The sequence below is a fragment of the Pollicipes pollicipes genome, unplaced genomic scaffold (genome assembly GCF_011947565.3).
Source record: "Pollicipes pollicipes isolate AB1234 unplaced genomic scaffold, Ppol_2.1 Scaffold_6052;HRSCAF=7182_pilon_pilon_pilon, whole genome shotgun sequence".
NCBI lineage: Eukaryota > Metazoa > Arthropoda > Thecostraca > Pollicipedomorpha > Pollicipedidae > Pollicipes > Pollicipes pollicipes.
The window spans coordinates 5,280,770-5,294,423 of record NW_023596805.1 but is presented as its reverse complement, the minus strand read 5'-3'; the positions used below and the strand labels follow the sequence as shown (position 1 = coordinate 5,294,423).

Here is a 13,654-nt window from a genome sequence, read left to right as displayed (position 1 = left end):
TTATCTTATGCAATCTGCGCCTCCCCTACGTATTGTACCTCCAGAGAATCCGCATAATTACTTTCCCTATGCGGTTCACAACGCAATGCGATTATCACTTGCCCCTACGAAAGAGGAAAATGACCTAGGTCGATATAAAACCACCCGTGAGGAAAACGCCACGCACAGTCCATTTCAACTGTGAGCCCCACGCGGTGGACGAGGAGCATGCACGCTCCAGTGGGAGTGCTTGTGGCCTGGTGTGTGCTCGCAGTAACCGTGGCGCTCAGCTCCGTTAGCGGACAGGCGATGGTGAGTGCCAGACGTTCGTGGCCGACAAACTCCGGCTGGATTCCGCTAGAAGACGCGCGACAGCCGTCCAGACAGTCGATGTTGTCTGAAAACTACGGCAACGCCACCAGAAACACTCGGAAGACTTTGGGGACGCACAAAGAAGGCGCAAACGACATCAAAGCTGACGTTCTAAAGTCATCGTCATCATATTTCAGTCGCGCTTCTTTCGAGGGCAGACGGCGGTCGCCTGGGCCGTCGAGCTCATCTGAGGACTACGACAGCGCCATCGAGAACATCCTGGAGACGTTCGAGACGCTCGGACGGGGTGCGAATGACGTCACGTCTGGCGTCATAAGTGACGAGCCGGCAAGCGGAGCTGACTACCAGGCTTCTGACGCCGCCGGCCGTCTCCGTGTGTCCCGGTCCTGGCCGCCCAGAACCGCACCGCCGGACGCGCTCCAGCTGTGGCCGGACGCCGTCATCCCCTACGTCATCTCCTTCAACTACAGCAGCGCCGAGCTCGCCGTCATCACGCGCGTCTTCCGGCTGTTCGAGCAGACCACCTGCCTCCGCCTGGTGCCACGCACACACCAGCGCGACTACGTCCACGTGAACCCCTCCGGTCGCTGCAGCGGCAAGGTGGGCCGCGTCGGTGGCCGGCAGCGCATCAGCATGCCGCACTGGTGCCTCAACTTCGGCAACGTCGCGCACGAGCTGATGCACGCGGCCGGCTTCTGGCACGAGCAGCAGCGGCCCGACCGCGACCGCTTCGTCACCGTGCTCTGGGAGAACATCAAGCCGCGCTACCGCGAGGCCGACTACGCGCGGAAGGCGTGGAGCGACATGGGCGAAGGGAGCTGGCGCGGGCCCTACGACTACCACTCGATCCTGCACTACTCGGACAGGGGGTCGGCCATCGACGCCGCGCACCCGTCGATGGTGGCGAAGCGGGCTGGGGTTCGGGTCGGCGGGAGAGGCAACCTGACCGACATCGACATATGGAAGCTGAACGCGCAGTACCACTGCTGGGGGAGGCCGGAGCGTGAGCACGGCAGGGTGGTCATCTCGCTGGAAGACCTGCGGAAGCATCGGGAGAACACGCGCGTCCGACAGGGATTTAACGAGGTGGAAGGGCGCAGAGACCACTTGTTGGACGAGCACCACCTTGGCGTGTTGGGTGCCTCCCGGAAGTACAGGCTCCATGCGCCGTTCTTCCCTCGGAGGTACAGGACCGGCAAGCCAGGGTTTTTCTAGACGCTGAGCTGCGACGGTGCCGGTGATGGATGGACTGAAAGCTCACTAGTTCAGATGTGTTGCAGCGACATCTGCCGAGATATTTCCGTGAATTTACGACGAGTAGAATGATTTGGGACAGCTTCGTCATCAGGCGAAGTCATCTCGTCCAGCGCATGAAGGATGTGTGCTGTCAGAGAGCACAGACAGGGGCTGTATTGGCCGAGCTCGTGAATCTACCCTTCGACAGTTCTGGCTATCGTTGAACCCAATGAAGCGAAACTTACCCAATTCATAGCAAAGAGATGGAACAATATTTGCTCGGTGGGCTTTTCATATGACTGCTACATGGCTGGTTACAGCTGACTTCACGGAATCGTTTGGTGGAGAACTTTGTGAGAAGCGTCAAGTGTCAGTTTCAACACAGCGGATTCATGTGTTGCCACGGCAACCCAGAAGCCGAGAGACGCGTCGCCTGGTTACAGCGGCGATGTCTGGAACGTTCCCAGAAAGGCATTCCGGTTTGATTTAACTCTGAGAGGCTTCGGCGTACAGCAACGGCGTTCAGCGATGCGTTAAAGGCTGCCGGGCACAATTGAATATATCTCTGGAAAGATGTCGTTGGGCGGCACGAGCTGTCGTTATGAGGGATCCAGGCGCGCGCATGCGCAGCAGGGCTCAGTCAGCACGGGTTCACTTGAAGCGTACCGGACAGACGGGGTGGTGTTTCTATGCTCTTTCCTAGTTTTAGTCTTGAATCTCAGCTCACATAAATAAAACAAAACGAGTAAAAACAGATGAACTGTGGTTTTAAAATCTTTCAAGCGATCGGAACCAAAGAGCACATCACTGTTCAATGTGACTATTCTCATTTAATAGTGATGTAGTCTCATTCTCATAGATGTAGAATAGTCTCATTCACATAATTTCTGCGTTCACCCGTATTCTCCATAACGTTCCAGGCAGCAGCGTCTTTCTTCGTCCTTCGGCCTTTTCGACATATTTCCTTCGTCATCGGCGAAGGAAACATTTTCATTATATTCCGTTTCCCATTTGATTGGTTTGCTTGCACGTGGAGAACATCGCCACCTGCCTCTGCTTCCACCACACGTCAGAAAATCCCAATTGTGTTTGGATCGCCCGCTTCGGCGGCGGTCGAGCGGTCCCACAGCGACCGCACCAACCCAGCGCAATTACGCCACACTCGGCTTTGGCCCGTAATCCGCTTACGGCAATTGTGGGTCTGCAGGCCGCCGCCCAAAGTCGAGTCGCTCCCGAAATGGCGGGAATTGGTGGATGCGAGCGTAAGTACACGTGTAATTAGATGTGTGCATCGGGGTGGAGGAGCAGGACATGATCAGAGGATGCCAGGAAGTAGGTGGAAACAGGAATGGAACTCGGCGTGCAAAGAACGAGAAATAAAGCATGGATGGCTACAGATACCTACCAAGAATGCACAAAGCCTGAAAGATAGGTAGCGTGAACAAGGGGGCAAACCACCAATGATATAAATGCCATCGGAAGTATTGAATTACGTTTGGGAGGTTTTCGAGCCTACTCATTTGCAGTACACGCCCAGCTGTTGCGTCAGTGCAAAGCTTTGACAGTTACGTGTCCGCTTCCCCTCAGCGCCTGCTAATAATCACTGCCAAAAACTGCAAGCACATAATCACGGGAAAAATGAAAAGAGGTGTGCTTCCTAACACGGAGACAATGAAAGGAAAGTGACGGCGCACGCACCCAGCGATGGATGGATGTACATGTCTAAACGACTGTTTGGGAGAGCAGCAGACCCACCTGTTCATGCATCGCGCTCACCTCCACCAATCCCATGATCTCTTCGACATCCCATCACCATGCCCAAGCGCCGCCGCGATCCGCACGTGCCCAGCTGACATTGAGCACTCCGTGAGTCATGGCTACACGGCCGCTCCCTGTCTTATGGACGGCTATTTGGAGGAGGACGCTGGGTGAATCACCAGATGCGCCCTGCCCAGGGCCACAGGTGACCGGTCGCTGTCGCATCGCCGGCATGCCATGACCATTGCCGACGTCCGAACCAGTCGCCGGCGTCGGCAAAGGCCCCATCAACAACCGCTTTAGCCGTGTTCGGACCGGCTAGGTGCGGGTACACACCCGGGATCATTTGTCCCATGTGGACGACGCACCCTGCTTGTAATGCGCATACCATGTATCGCTTAGGTGCCAGCGACTCGCGACCCCGCCGGTGTAAACCTTCCGAACAGGTCTTTGCAATTAGCTTGGAGCAGGAGTTTGCCGGGAAGTGTCAACGCGTCGTGTCTTAAGCGCATCTGTTATGCGAACCGCGCTGTATATGCATGATGTGGCATTGCATGGTGTTGGTTAGGGCTGAGCGCGACTTACACGTGCGCAGCGGGTGAAACCAGCCGCATAGGGGGAGGGGGACGGGGGGGGAGGGAGTGTAAGGTGCACATAATAGGTTATTAAAAAAAACAGGGGTTTCAGTGTTCTGAAAGGAGTGCGATATAATTTTTGGTGGATATCTCAGAGCATTTTTGCAAGGACACTGCGTGGCTGCCCAAATCGTGCATTGAATCGTTCATTGCCTTATTTCCCCAATTGCAAGGAAATTGCTGTACACGTGCATTTGACATTCTGAATCTAAAGCATCTGATTGAATATAAATATGCTCTTGCATACCATCCTCCAAAACTTCGTGGCCTTCTGATGCTCGAGTCTGCCGCTTGCAGCTTACGGTAGAGTAGATATGCATACAAGTTTCTGTGTTTCAGCCAAACAACACCGATTCAGAACTGAACCCACGCTTCAAGGCCAGCCCATGATAAGTGTCGACCCTGCTGGGGCCGGGCCTGATTCAGCCACAAAATATGAACCATAACTCGGTATGGCCGAACACTAACTCCGCTCTCAAATAAGCCATGAAATGCATTGTCTCGTTAAACAGCCGCAATGCGTCATGTGGGCACGCTTTTAGTAAATTAAACGGCGCTGGCCATGTGCTCCGGCGTTCGCAACAGAAACGCCAGCTGTTTCAGGGACAGCACGGCCGTCTCCGACCTTCGGAGCTCTCGCTGAGCTGCTGAGATGAGCTGAGCAAGCGCCAGCTCCTCTCCGCCCCGCCGTCGGCTCTGCGCGGGCCCCACCAGCCTCCGCATGCACCGCTCACCCAGTGATACCGTAAATCGAATCCGAATAGCCCCGCGTCGGAATAAATTTGATTTAACGACGCTTTGTCGGGCCCGAGCTCCGCTCTCACCGGCGCAGGGGCGTAATGATGAGCGCGGATTGAATATCGGGTGGGGTGCACTCATCACGCGCGCAAATTATGGCGCGCCGCGGCTGGAGAGGCGCGGACGCGCGGTATTAAGCCGTGAGCTCGTGCAGTCGGCGACGAGCAGGCGCGCGGCGGGGTAACCAGACACCGACCGGGCGCGGCTGCGCTAATTTCCGTCCGCCGGCGGTGCCCTGGATGGCGATGCAATGGTTGGGTTCAGGGGCGCACGCAGGGACGGTTGAGGGGCGCACTCTGTCATCCTTTAAACGGAAGTAAAATGCGTCTGGCATGTGCTGTGTTCCAAAACATAAACAGCAATCGTTTTTTTGGCGGGAGTCTGACCGACGTCACTACCCTTTTTATACACGCTGGCTTCGCCTCTGGCTTGATGAGGCGAGGCCGCAGTGTGAAGATGCCCCCGGTGCCAGCCCCGGGGGCATTGTTCTACGTGCTGCTGATGAAGGCCGCCGGCGCCCACCGCATTAACCCACTTTACTGCCCGGCTACTGCATGCGTTGTTCTTTTGACGGCGTGCTGTGTCGCCCTTTCAGTATGCATCAGGAGGCGTCGGAGGCTTCCTGGTCGTGAACATGTGCCGGGCTTAGTACTGCGACGCCGTCTGAGCGGCAGAAGCAGCGGTACGAGAAACCGAGAAGTCATAGAGAAACAGCGAAACAGCATTACATCAGAACGAGTCGGCAAACAGCGTCATGCCAAAAACGAGGCGGCAGCACTTCATTTAAAAATGACGTCATGCTTGGGACTGCAAAAAGGCATGCACGAATTATAATATCAAACTCCAGCGCCGGCGAAATGCTTAACAATAACTCGAGACAGTATCACAATTAACAAACGTTCTCGTGGGATTAGACTATTTCCGTTCCATAGCTTGGTCAATGTGAACGACATTAGAGTCGCCCGTTTACCGCTGCGTCGTGCAAGTGCTAATATGAATGGTGATACAGGCTTCGTATTAGAGTTGCTGATGATGAAGTCAAACTGTGTTTCCACTGCTGTGCACACACCCCAGCCATTTTCCCTTTGCCTGAAGGTCAGGCTTTGAAATCTTCGGTACAGCTGTGTCAATCGCAACTCTTCTGCAAGGTCAGACAAACTCACTGCAATGTTTAGCACATTCAACTACTGTAAACATTACATACAATGGTCAGTTAAGCGCAGAGGCCACAAATTGTCGTTCTATTGAGTTCGAATTTCTCTTATGGATTTTCAGACCATCTATGGATAGCTCAATCGTTAAAATCCAATATCGATGAAATTTAATATCGATGCGAATATTAGTTTGGACGTCGGCTGAAAAATTATTCATACCATGACACACCATCTTTCTGACGAGCTTAGGGTGGTCATCATCTCGTGGTTCGCACAGCCCAGCATGTTGGTACAGCTATATCGGCGTGAGTATTCCCACATATTCCAAGGTCCGACACAGAAAACAGGGTCCGTGGGAAAACAGGGGCTACTCCTTCCACCGGGAGACGGACGGTGAGGGAGATTGCCAGCGAGCATATCACGACGCGTTATGTTCGCCGCATTATGCCCAGCTGGCGTATTTGAGCTGCCATGTCTCCGCATTTGCTGGCGCTCCTGTGCAAACAGCCGCTGTTGGCACGGATTTTAGGCCCTGCCGTCGACGCCAGTTGCCAGGAGCGCAGTCAGCGCAGGCGATGAAGGGGGATATCTGAGGTTGTCACTGAGACTTTACGACGCATTGAACTCATGAGGCTATGCGGCATGGCTTACCGCCAGCCTGGCAGGAAGGACGGACACCTCGGAGAATCGAGCCCGGTGTATCTGGTTTCCAGGACGCGCAGTTTAGTCACTACACTACAGCAGCTGTGTAACACCTGAGTGTGATGAGGGTAGTCATAAACTTAACGTATGAAACCTAACTAAACTTATTAAATAAAACACTCCATAGAAACAAAACGATAATGATGCTCGTGGTGAATTAAGAGTTCCGGACAACGAATGCGATATGGTGTATATGAACAGGAACAGGTTTCCTGCGGCGGAACGGGGATCGGCGAGACCGAGTGTCTGCCCCCGCCGAGCTCGACCATCGTCCCAACAGACCGAGTGTCTGTCCCCGCCGAGCTCGACCATCGCTCCAACAGACCGAGTGTCTGTCCCCGCCGAGCTCGACCATCGCTCCAACAGACCGAGCGTCTGTCCCCGCCGAGCTCGACCATCGCTCCAACAGATCGAGTGTCTGTCCCCGCCGAGCTCGACCATCGCTCCAACAGATCAAGTGCCTGTCTCCGCCGGGCTCGACCATCGCTCCAACAGACCGAGTGTCTGTCCCCGCTGAGCTCGACCATCGCTCCAACAGACCGAGTGTCTGTCCCCGCCGAGCTCGACCATCGCTCCAACAGACCGAGTGTCTGTTCCACGTCGAGCTCGGCCATCGCTCCAACAGACCGAGTGTCTATCCCCGCCGAGCTCGACCATCGCTCCAACAGACCGAGTGTCTGTCCCCGCCGAGCTCGACCATCGCTCCAACAGACCGAGTGTCTGTCTCCGCCGGGCTCGACCATCGCTCCAACAGACCGAGTGTTTATCCCCGCCGAGCTCGACCATCGCTCCAACGACCGAGTGTCTTTCCCCGCCGAGCTCGACCATCGCTCCAACAGACCAGTGTCTGTCTCCGCCGGGCTCGACCATCGCTCCAACCCAGAGTGTCTGTCCCCGCTCGAGCTCGACCATCGCCCAACAGACCGAGTGTCTGTCCCCGCCGAGCTCGACCATCGCTCCAACAGACCGGGTGTCTGTCCCCGCCGAGCTCGGCCATCGCTCCAACAGACCGGGCGTCCGTTCCCGCCGAGCTCGACCATCGCTCCAACGGACCGAGTGTCTGTCCGCGCCGAGCTCGGCCATCGCTCCAACAGACCGAGTGTCTGTCCTCGCCGAGCTCAACCATCGCTCCAACAGATCGAGCGTCTGTCCCCGCCGAGCTCGACCATCGCTCCAACAGACCGAGTGTCTGCCCCCGCCGAGCTCGACCATTGCTCCAACAGATCGAGTGTCTGTCCCCTCCGAGGTCGACCATCGCTCCAACAGACCGAGTGTCTGTCCCCGCCGAGCTCGACCATGGCTCCAACAGATCGAGTGTCTGTCCCCGCCGAGGTCGACCATCGCTCCAACAGACCGAGTGTCTGCCCCCGCCGAGCTCGACCATTGCTCCAACAGATCGAGTGTCTGTCCCCTCCGAGGTCGACCATCGCTCCAACAGACCGAGTGTCTGTCCCCGCCGAGCTCGACCATGGCTCCAACAGATCGAGTGTCTGTCCCCGCCGATCTCGACCATTGCTCCAACAGATCAAGTGTCTGTCTCCGCCAAGCTCGGCCATCGCTCCAACATGCAGAAGTTTGATAGGGCATCACGTGCTTTGGTGTTTCCTCGTTGTGATATGAGTGTGTTCGTACTTTTACACATGTCCGTGCGTGGGAGTCCCGCTGTAAAGCTTAACGCGTGGCCAAAATAGACTCATTGTAGAGGTTACAAGAGTTCATGATTGGTTGGTTGATGGTTGACGTGGCGACGGCATGAATTGACCTACACATGTTCTCTGGGTAACTTAAATAGACGGGGGGATTAAAGCTGGCGAAGAATTGTTGCACGGGGTTCCAAGGTGGTAGTAAAAATAGCTGCAAAGGCATTAATTTCTATGTTGTGATTGGGTATCGCGAAGTTGTATGAACCGGATGCGATTTGTATGCAGTTTTGCATGGAGTAAATGGTTGAACAACGAGTGACCAATCTTGCCAAGTCTGACATTAAGTTTGACAGTGTGTTGAATCGACAGGGTAAACAGACCTTCAAACCAAAATAATGCAGGAAAGTACATTACTTCGCCTCACTCAAGCTCCCGTATTTCGGTGCACTAAACAAGATCTCTCTCATTCTACTTCTCATAGAAAGAGGAGACAAATCCGGCTTCAAAAACGTTTTGTTAACGGCACCAAATTACCAAAACGGGGAATATTGTCACCGGTGTGCTTGTCTTCGGTCTTAACGTTATGAACTAATACTAGGGGCGTAACCAAAGGAGGTGGCGAGAGCCTGTCCTTCTGGCCCTCAGGCCCGCCTTGTTTTCATTTTTCACTCCAGATGGCTACGAACAAAAAGTTTTAAAAAATCGGTGTGATGCGTTCTCACAAGCTCTGCTGCCCCGTTTTTTCAGAAGCCTGGCTGCGCCCCTGGCTATCATGCTGTTATAATAAAAGACCCCCCACCTGGTATTCGCCTCCCACTGGGCCCTGTGTAAAGGCAAAAACTTTGCTAGAGCTTCCAAAGCGCAAAGAGAAAACCCGTAGCAAGAAGAAGTTTCCAGGTTTAATCAAGGGAACATGCCGTACCCTTAGACATATAAACTCCGAAAACAGTTTTTGCTTGGCCCAATCTCTCCAAACCATACCACACAGGTGCCAGGAAGGCTTCTCAAGAACTGGATTGCCAGCCAGGGACGGCGCGTGAGCGCCAACGAGCAGGCCACCAAAACAACAGCCAGTTTGTGGAGCAGGCGATCCCTAACGTGTCTTCCGGCGCTCAGCTCGATCCGATTACCGCCTGTATTGCCCTGAGGGCACACCGGAGCAGAACCGTATCTAATCCGCCGTCCGCCCGCCGCTAACCGTGTTTCTATAACCAAATTGCGCCCCATCAAAGCCCTGCTTCCGGCTCGCGTACAGCGGCTTGGCTGCGGGGATTACCGGGGGATTACTGAGGGATTGCTGGGGATCCCTCTGGGCTGCAGCACGTGTACATCGCATAAGTGGATGTTGCAATGCGGCTGATTTAATTAGCGTGGGGTCGTACGCCACTCTGGGGGGGGGGGGGGGACCGGAAGCCACGGGCACGTGCAGCGGATAAGGATTTGAGTAGGGACAGTGCGTGAATTTGACAATTAAATCTTCATGGGGCTGGTCTGGTTACAAACCTAGCGGGTAAAAGCTAACATGTAAGACGCACAGTAGATAAAATTTCCACCAAAGATGAATCTGGCATCATGTATTTGGAGGCTTAACTCCAAACGCCGCCCCAACTGGAGAACAATGCAGCCCAAAGCCAAAAGTTCCGTCCTGTGTCGTTCTCAGTGGGACTTTGTTGGCACCTGGATTGTCCAGTGCTACTCAATAGACATTTTTTTCTGCTGATTTCTTTGTGTTTTAAATTGAGACAATTTGCTCCCCTTGGGGGAGGCAATTTCTTTAAAAGAATACAAACCAGCCTTACCCTGGAAAAAGGATTTAGCAGACGGCAAAAGTTTGGACTGCTTGCTGATACGGATCAGCATAGTTGGCACATTTAGCCAGGGAGGAGCTGAAAGTCATGATGAAACTGACAAGAAACTAACCATATCGGCTACTTGCCTGTTGGCTTGAAGTGACTTGGATGCGAAATAGCATTAAGACATTCATTTGTCACCATGGGAGTGGTTTTATTACCTAGCATGATCCAGCTAAGGTGTCATATAGCGCATCTGATCAGATACCAGCTAAGTCAAGGGTCATCAGAGCCTTCCAATAGCATCGGTTCCTCATTGCTCCTTCACCTATGTGCCTTGAAAGTACCAACACCCGCTGGCCATTCAAGCTTTCAGGCTCAGCCCTAGCATCGAGCGTACAATCTACCGATGTTCAGAACTAGGATGCTACACGTGTTAGATAAGTCCATAGGTCTATGTCAAATGGGTAACGGGCTGGGTTGTGTACATATCAGAAAGAGTATGGGTATGCATTTCTTCATACCCATACTGTGGGTATGGGTATGGATATAGAGAAAACGTTCACGGAATGTCAGGTTGATATCTCAAGAAATATTATACAATGATGGTGTTTGCTCTTCTTCTAACAAGGATTAGCTCCATTTACACGAGATGTGCGATTATCAGCGCAGAAAAGTCGACTGCAAACTTTTCTTGAACTTTACATGCTTTAGAAGTTAAGTCCTGCAAAACACAATGCTGTACAGCTGGTTAGGAAGTTAAGTAAACTTGGGAGTGAACTCCACCATCGTTTGGGCCTGACCAAACAGGATACGGCGGTGCGCGGCCGACTGGTCATGATCTCAGACCTTACCAAAGCCCGGTAATTGCCAATCGCTCGCGCGAACATCCTGAGCGCACAGGGCCGGTTCTTTGACTGTTAGCCTGGGCACCGTGGTAGCGAGGGGGCATCGGCTAATCCCATATTGGCTCGCTCGAGGAGCTAATTGGATGAATTCGAGAAACGGAAACGGCTAATGTTCGCCCGCCTGGGTGACGGAGAGAAGGAGCCGGCCGGGCCAGGTCGAAGGGATCTTTTTACCTGGCCAGAAGGTGCAGTCTGTGGGAGGGAATTGTATTGTATTGTAATTGTATTGTAATGTAAATAAATTGCATTGTATTGTAATGTAAGTAAATTGTATTGTATTGTAATGTAAGTAAATTGTATTGTATTGTAATGTAAGTATATTGTATTGTAATGTAATTATATTGCAATGCCAATAAATTGTATTGCTATTGTATTGATTGTAAATGGTAAAAAATTGTATTGTATTGCAATTGTATTGTAGGGAACTGTAAACAGTACTGACACCCTGTCCCATAGGCATTACCCATACGAAGTGCGGCATCAAATAGTTAGATTTTAAGTCTATCTACAAGACCAATTTTTTACTCTTTTCTTTCCGTCCAAATAAGTGATTTTGGTTGCGCTCATGCATACACACAAGGCCACGCGTGCAATGTTTTGTAAGGAAGCAAGTAACGTTACCCGTCTTCGTGCATGCCATTCATGACAGCAGCAGGTGCTGAATATGAACTTGACTTCTTTCAGCGTATAAGGACCACTTTCCGACCTTGGTTCATTCGTATGACATTATTTGTCACACCAGAATGCCCATCAGACCGATAAAATATTTTGGCATCAAACAAGATTTTTAAGCCTTTTTTCATTTTTCTTTTAGATAGCCTCCTAGGTATCCATTAGAGGGGTTCAGAGAGGTTTAGTGAGCAGACACTGATGATAAATTGGATAAACCCGAATGTTTGTCTTTCTGACCTTCCAAGCACGCAACATTAGATTCGTGCAGTCGAAGCAAGGTAATGTTCGCGTTTCGTATTGCAAGCATTCACCCTATATTTTGTTCAGTTTTCAGAGGTTATGCTTGCACATCGCAAACAGCTCGAATCAAGGGTACAACCATGGTTTTCTTAAGGGAGAGGCCCGCATCTCGGCGAGCACGTATGGCGCTTTTTCTAACGTTCTGTCGGGAGCCCTCTATGCTGAAAAACAACAGAGGAAATCATAACTATCCGGGCTTAAGGAGGCGCGTGGCCTTCCCAACCCCTCACTTGACTGCGTGCCTGGCTTGAGTTTCAGCCAATAAATTTTGCAGTATTTATTCTGGCTCTCCTCAGCCAGATCTTGCCTGCCGTTTTGGCCACCCAAAGACAACATTTGTTCTTTCTGAGGGTGTCGGCGCACCCTCGCCAACATCCCCCTCCCCACACCCCACCCCATCCCCCACCACATCCATTTGTCCAGCTCGGCCAGCTCCCACCACCGTTTGTTCTGCGCGCTTTGTTAAAAACACCAGACCTCGGGAAATCTGGTCCGGTTGGGAAACTCGGAGATGACGTCACGCTCCCTTCACGCAAGCTGAGGTTCCTCCCGGCGGAAGGTCTGAGCGAGCGCAGAAAAGCTTGAAGAATATATTTCGCGGCGGTGCGCACGGACAGGGTCGGCATCTGAGACGACAGTAGAGACTGCGGGGTGGTGTGTTTTGGTTCGCACTTCCCAAACTGCGTTTGGTGAATTATTCCTGGTTGATGATGCCGTCAAAGCTGCGCCGAGACTGCTTCAGCTATGTTTTATTAACTTTAACCCGCTTTCTTCTGCTGCCATTTGCAACGCATCATTTAATCACGCGAGTAGTACCGCTACATTTCGGGAAGGTTATGCAATGCATCTCGTTTGCTCCGCGCAAATGGTGAACATCAAAGCAGTCGCCGAAACGTTAGCCTTGCTCAGCTCTGCCAGCCAGTTAGGCCATTTGCACGCCTTACTCAGTTCTGCCAGCCAGTTAGGCCATTTGTGACGTACAGTCACCACAGCTGTCATCTTAAGTGTACGGAAGTTGCCGAGAGAGATGTGAAGGCGGCTGCACCTCCAACGAGATCCTAGTCACGTGGTGAAGCTCTGAAAGCACTTACACGGACATATCTCCGCCGAGCCTTTTCATCAGTATGCTTGCTCCTACAGCCGCTAACGTTCAACGCATTCAGCAGACGCGCGACGTAAGTAAAAACTCGTGTTTCTATCCCTCGCTCGGATTCGCCGCCGGGTCTTCACCTTTTCTTCCCGACTTCCCTCAGCTCCACTTCGTCTGGGCCTTCTGTATCGAGCCGGTCGTTGAGAACCGGACAACCGAAGCGACGACTTAGCTTTTGAGTGTTTGAGAGCAGGTGCCACGGCCCAAAGGCTGTGTGTGCGTTCGAAACGCATTCTTTCCGTGAATCGGTTCACCAACAGCAATTGACCTGAAGGGTTGCGACTTGCTAACCACGTCATTTACACGCGCTAAGAGATAACCGAAGGTGGCGAACATTGCCCCACCACGGTCATCGTCGCACAGTGCTAACCAACATCGCAACGCGCCTGAACCTAATGAACCCGACTTTGAACCCCGTAAACTCACCATTCAACCAACTGAACCAATCACCGAATCGGATGAGCCAACCATTGAGCCTGATAAGCCTGTCAGAAACCCAATGAATTCGCCATTAAGCCTGATGAACCCACCATTAAACACGATTGCTCCCCCCCCCCCCCCCATTGAACCCAATGAAACCATCACTGACTCCGGAT

The 13,654-nt window shown here is 52.7% G+C and overlaps 1 protein-coding gene across 1 annotated transcript; it reads left to right on the top strand.

The window, feature by feature from the left end:
• Positions 1–207: 207 nt before the first annotated feature.
• Positions 208–1,527, top strand: LOC119104728 (zinc metalloproteinase nas-8-like). The gene is made up of 2 exons (XM_037228445.1): positions 208–291; positions 544–1,527. Exons 1-2 carry the CDS (start codon positions 208–210, stop codon positions 1,525–1,527), a joined length of 1,068 nt encoding a protein of 355 aa, XP_037084340.1.
• Positions 1,528–13,654: the final 12,127 nt, after the last annotated feature.

What these genes read in the sequence shown, in the direction of transcription:
- LOC119104728 (XM_037228445.1), top strand. Translation starts at nt 208, where the DNA reads ATGCACGCTCCAGTGGGAGTGCTTGTGGCCTGGTGTGTGCTCGCAGTA. An exon ending in CCGTTAGCGGACAGGCGATG is followed by an intron (nt 292 to 543) that starts GTGAGTGCCAGA and finishes AGCTCATCTGAG; the next exon opens with GACTACGACAGCGCCATCGA.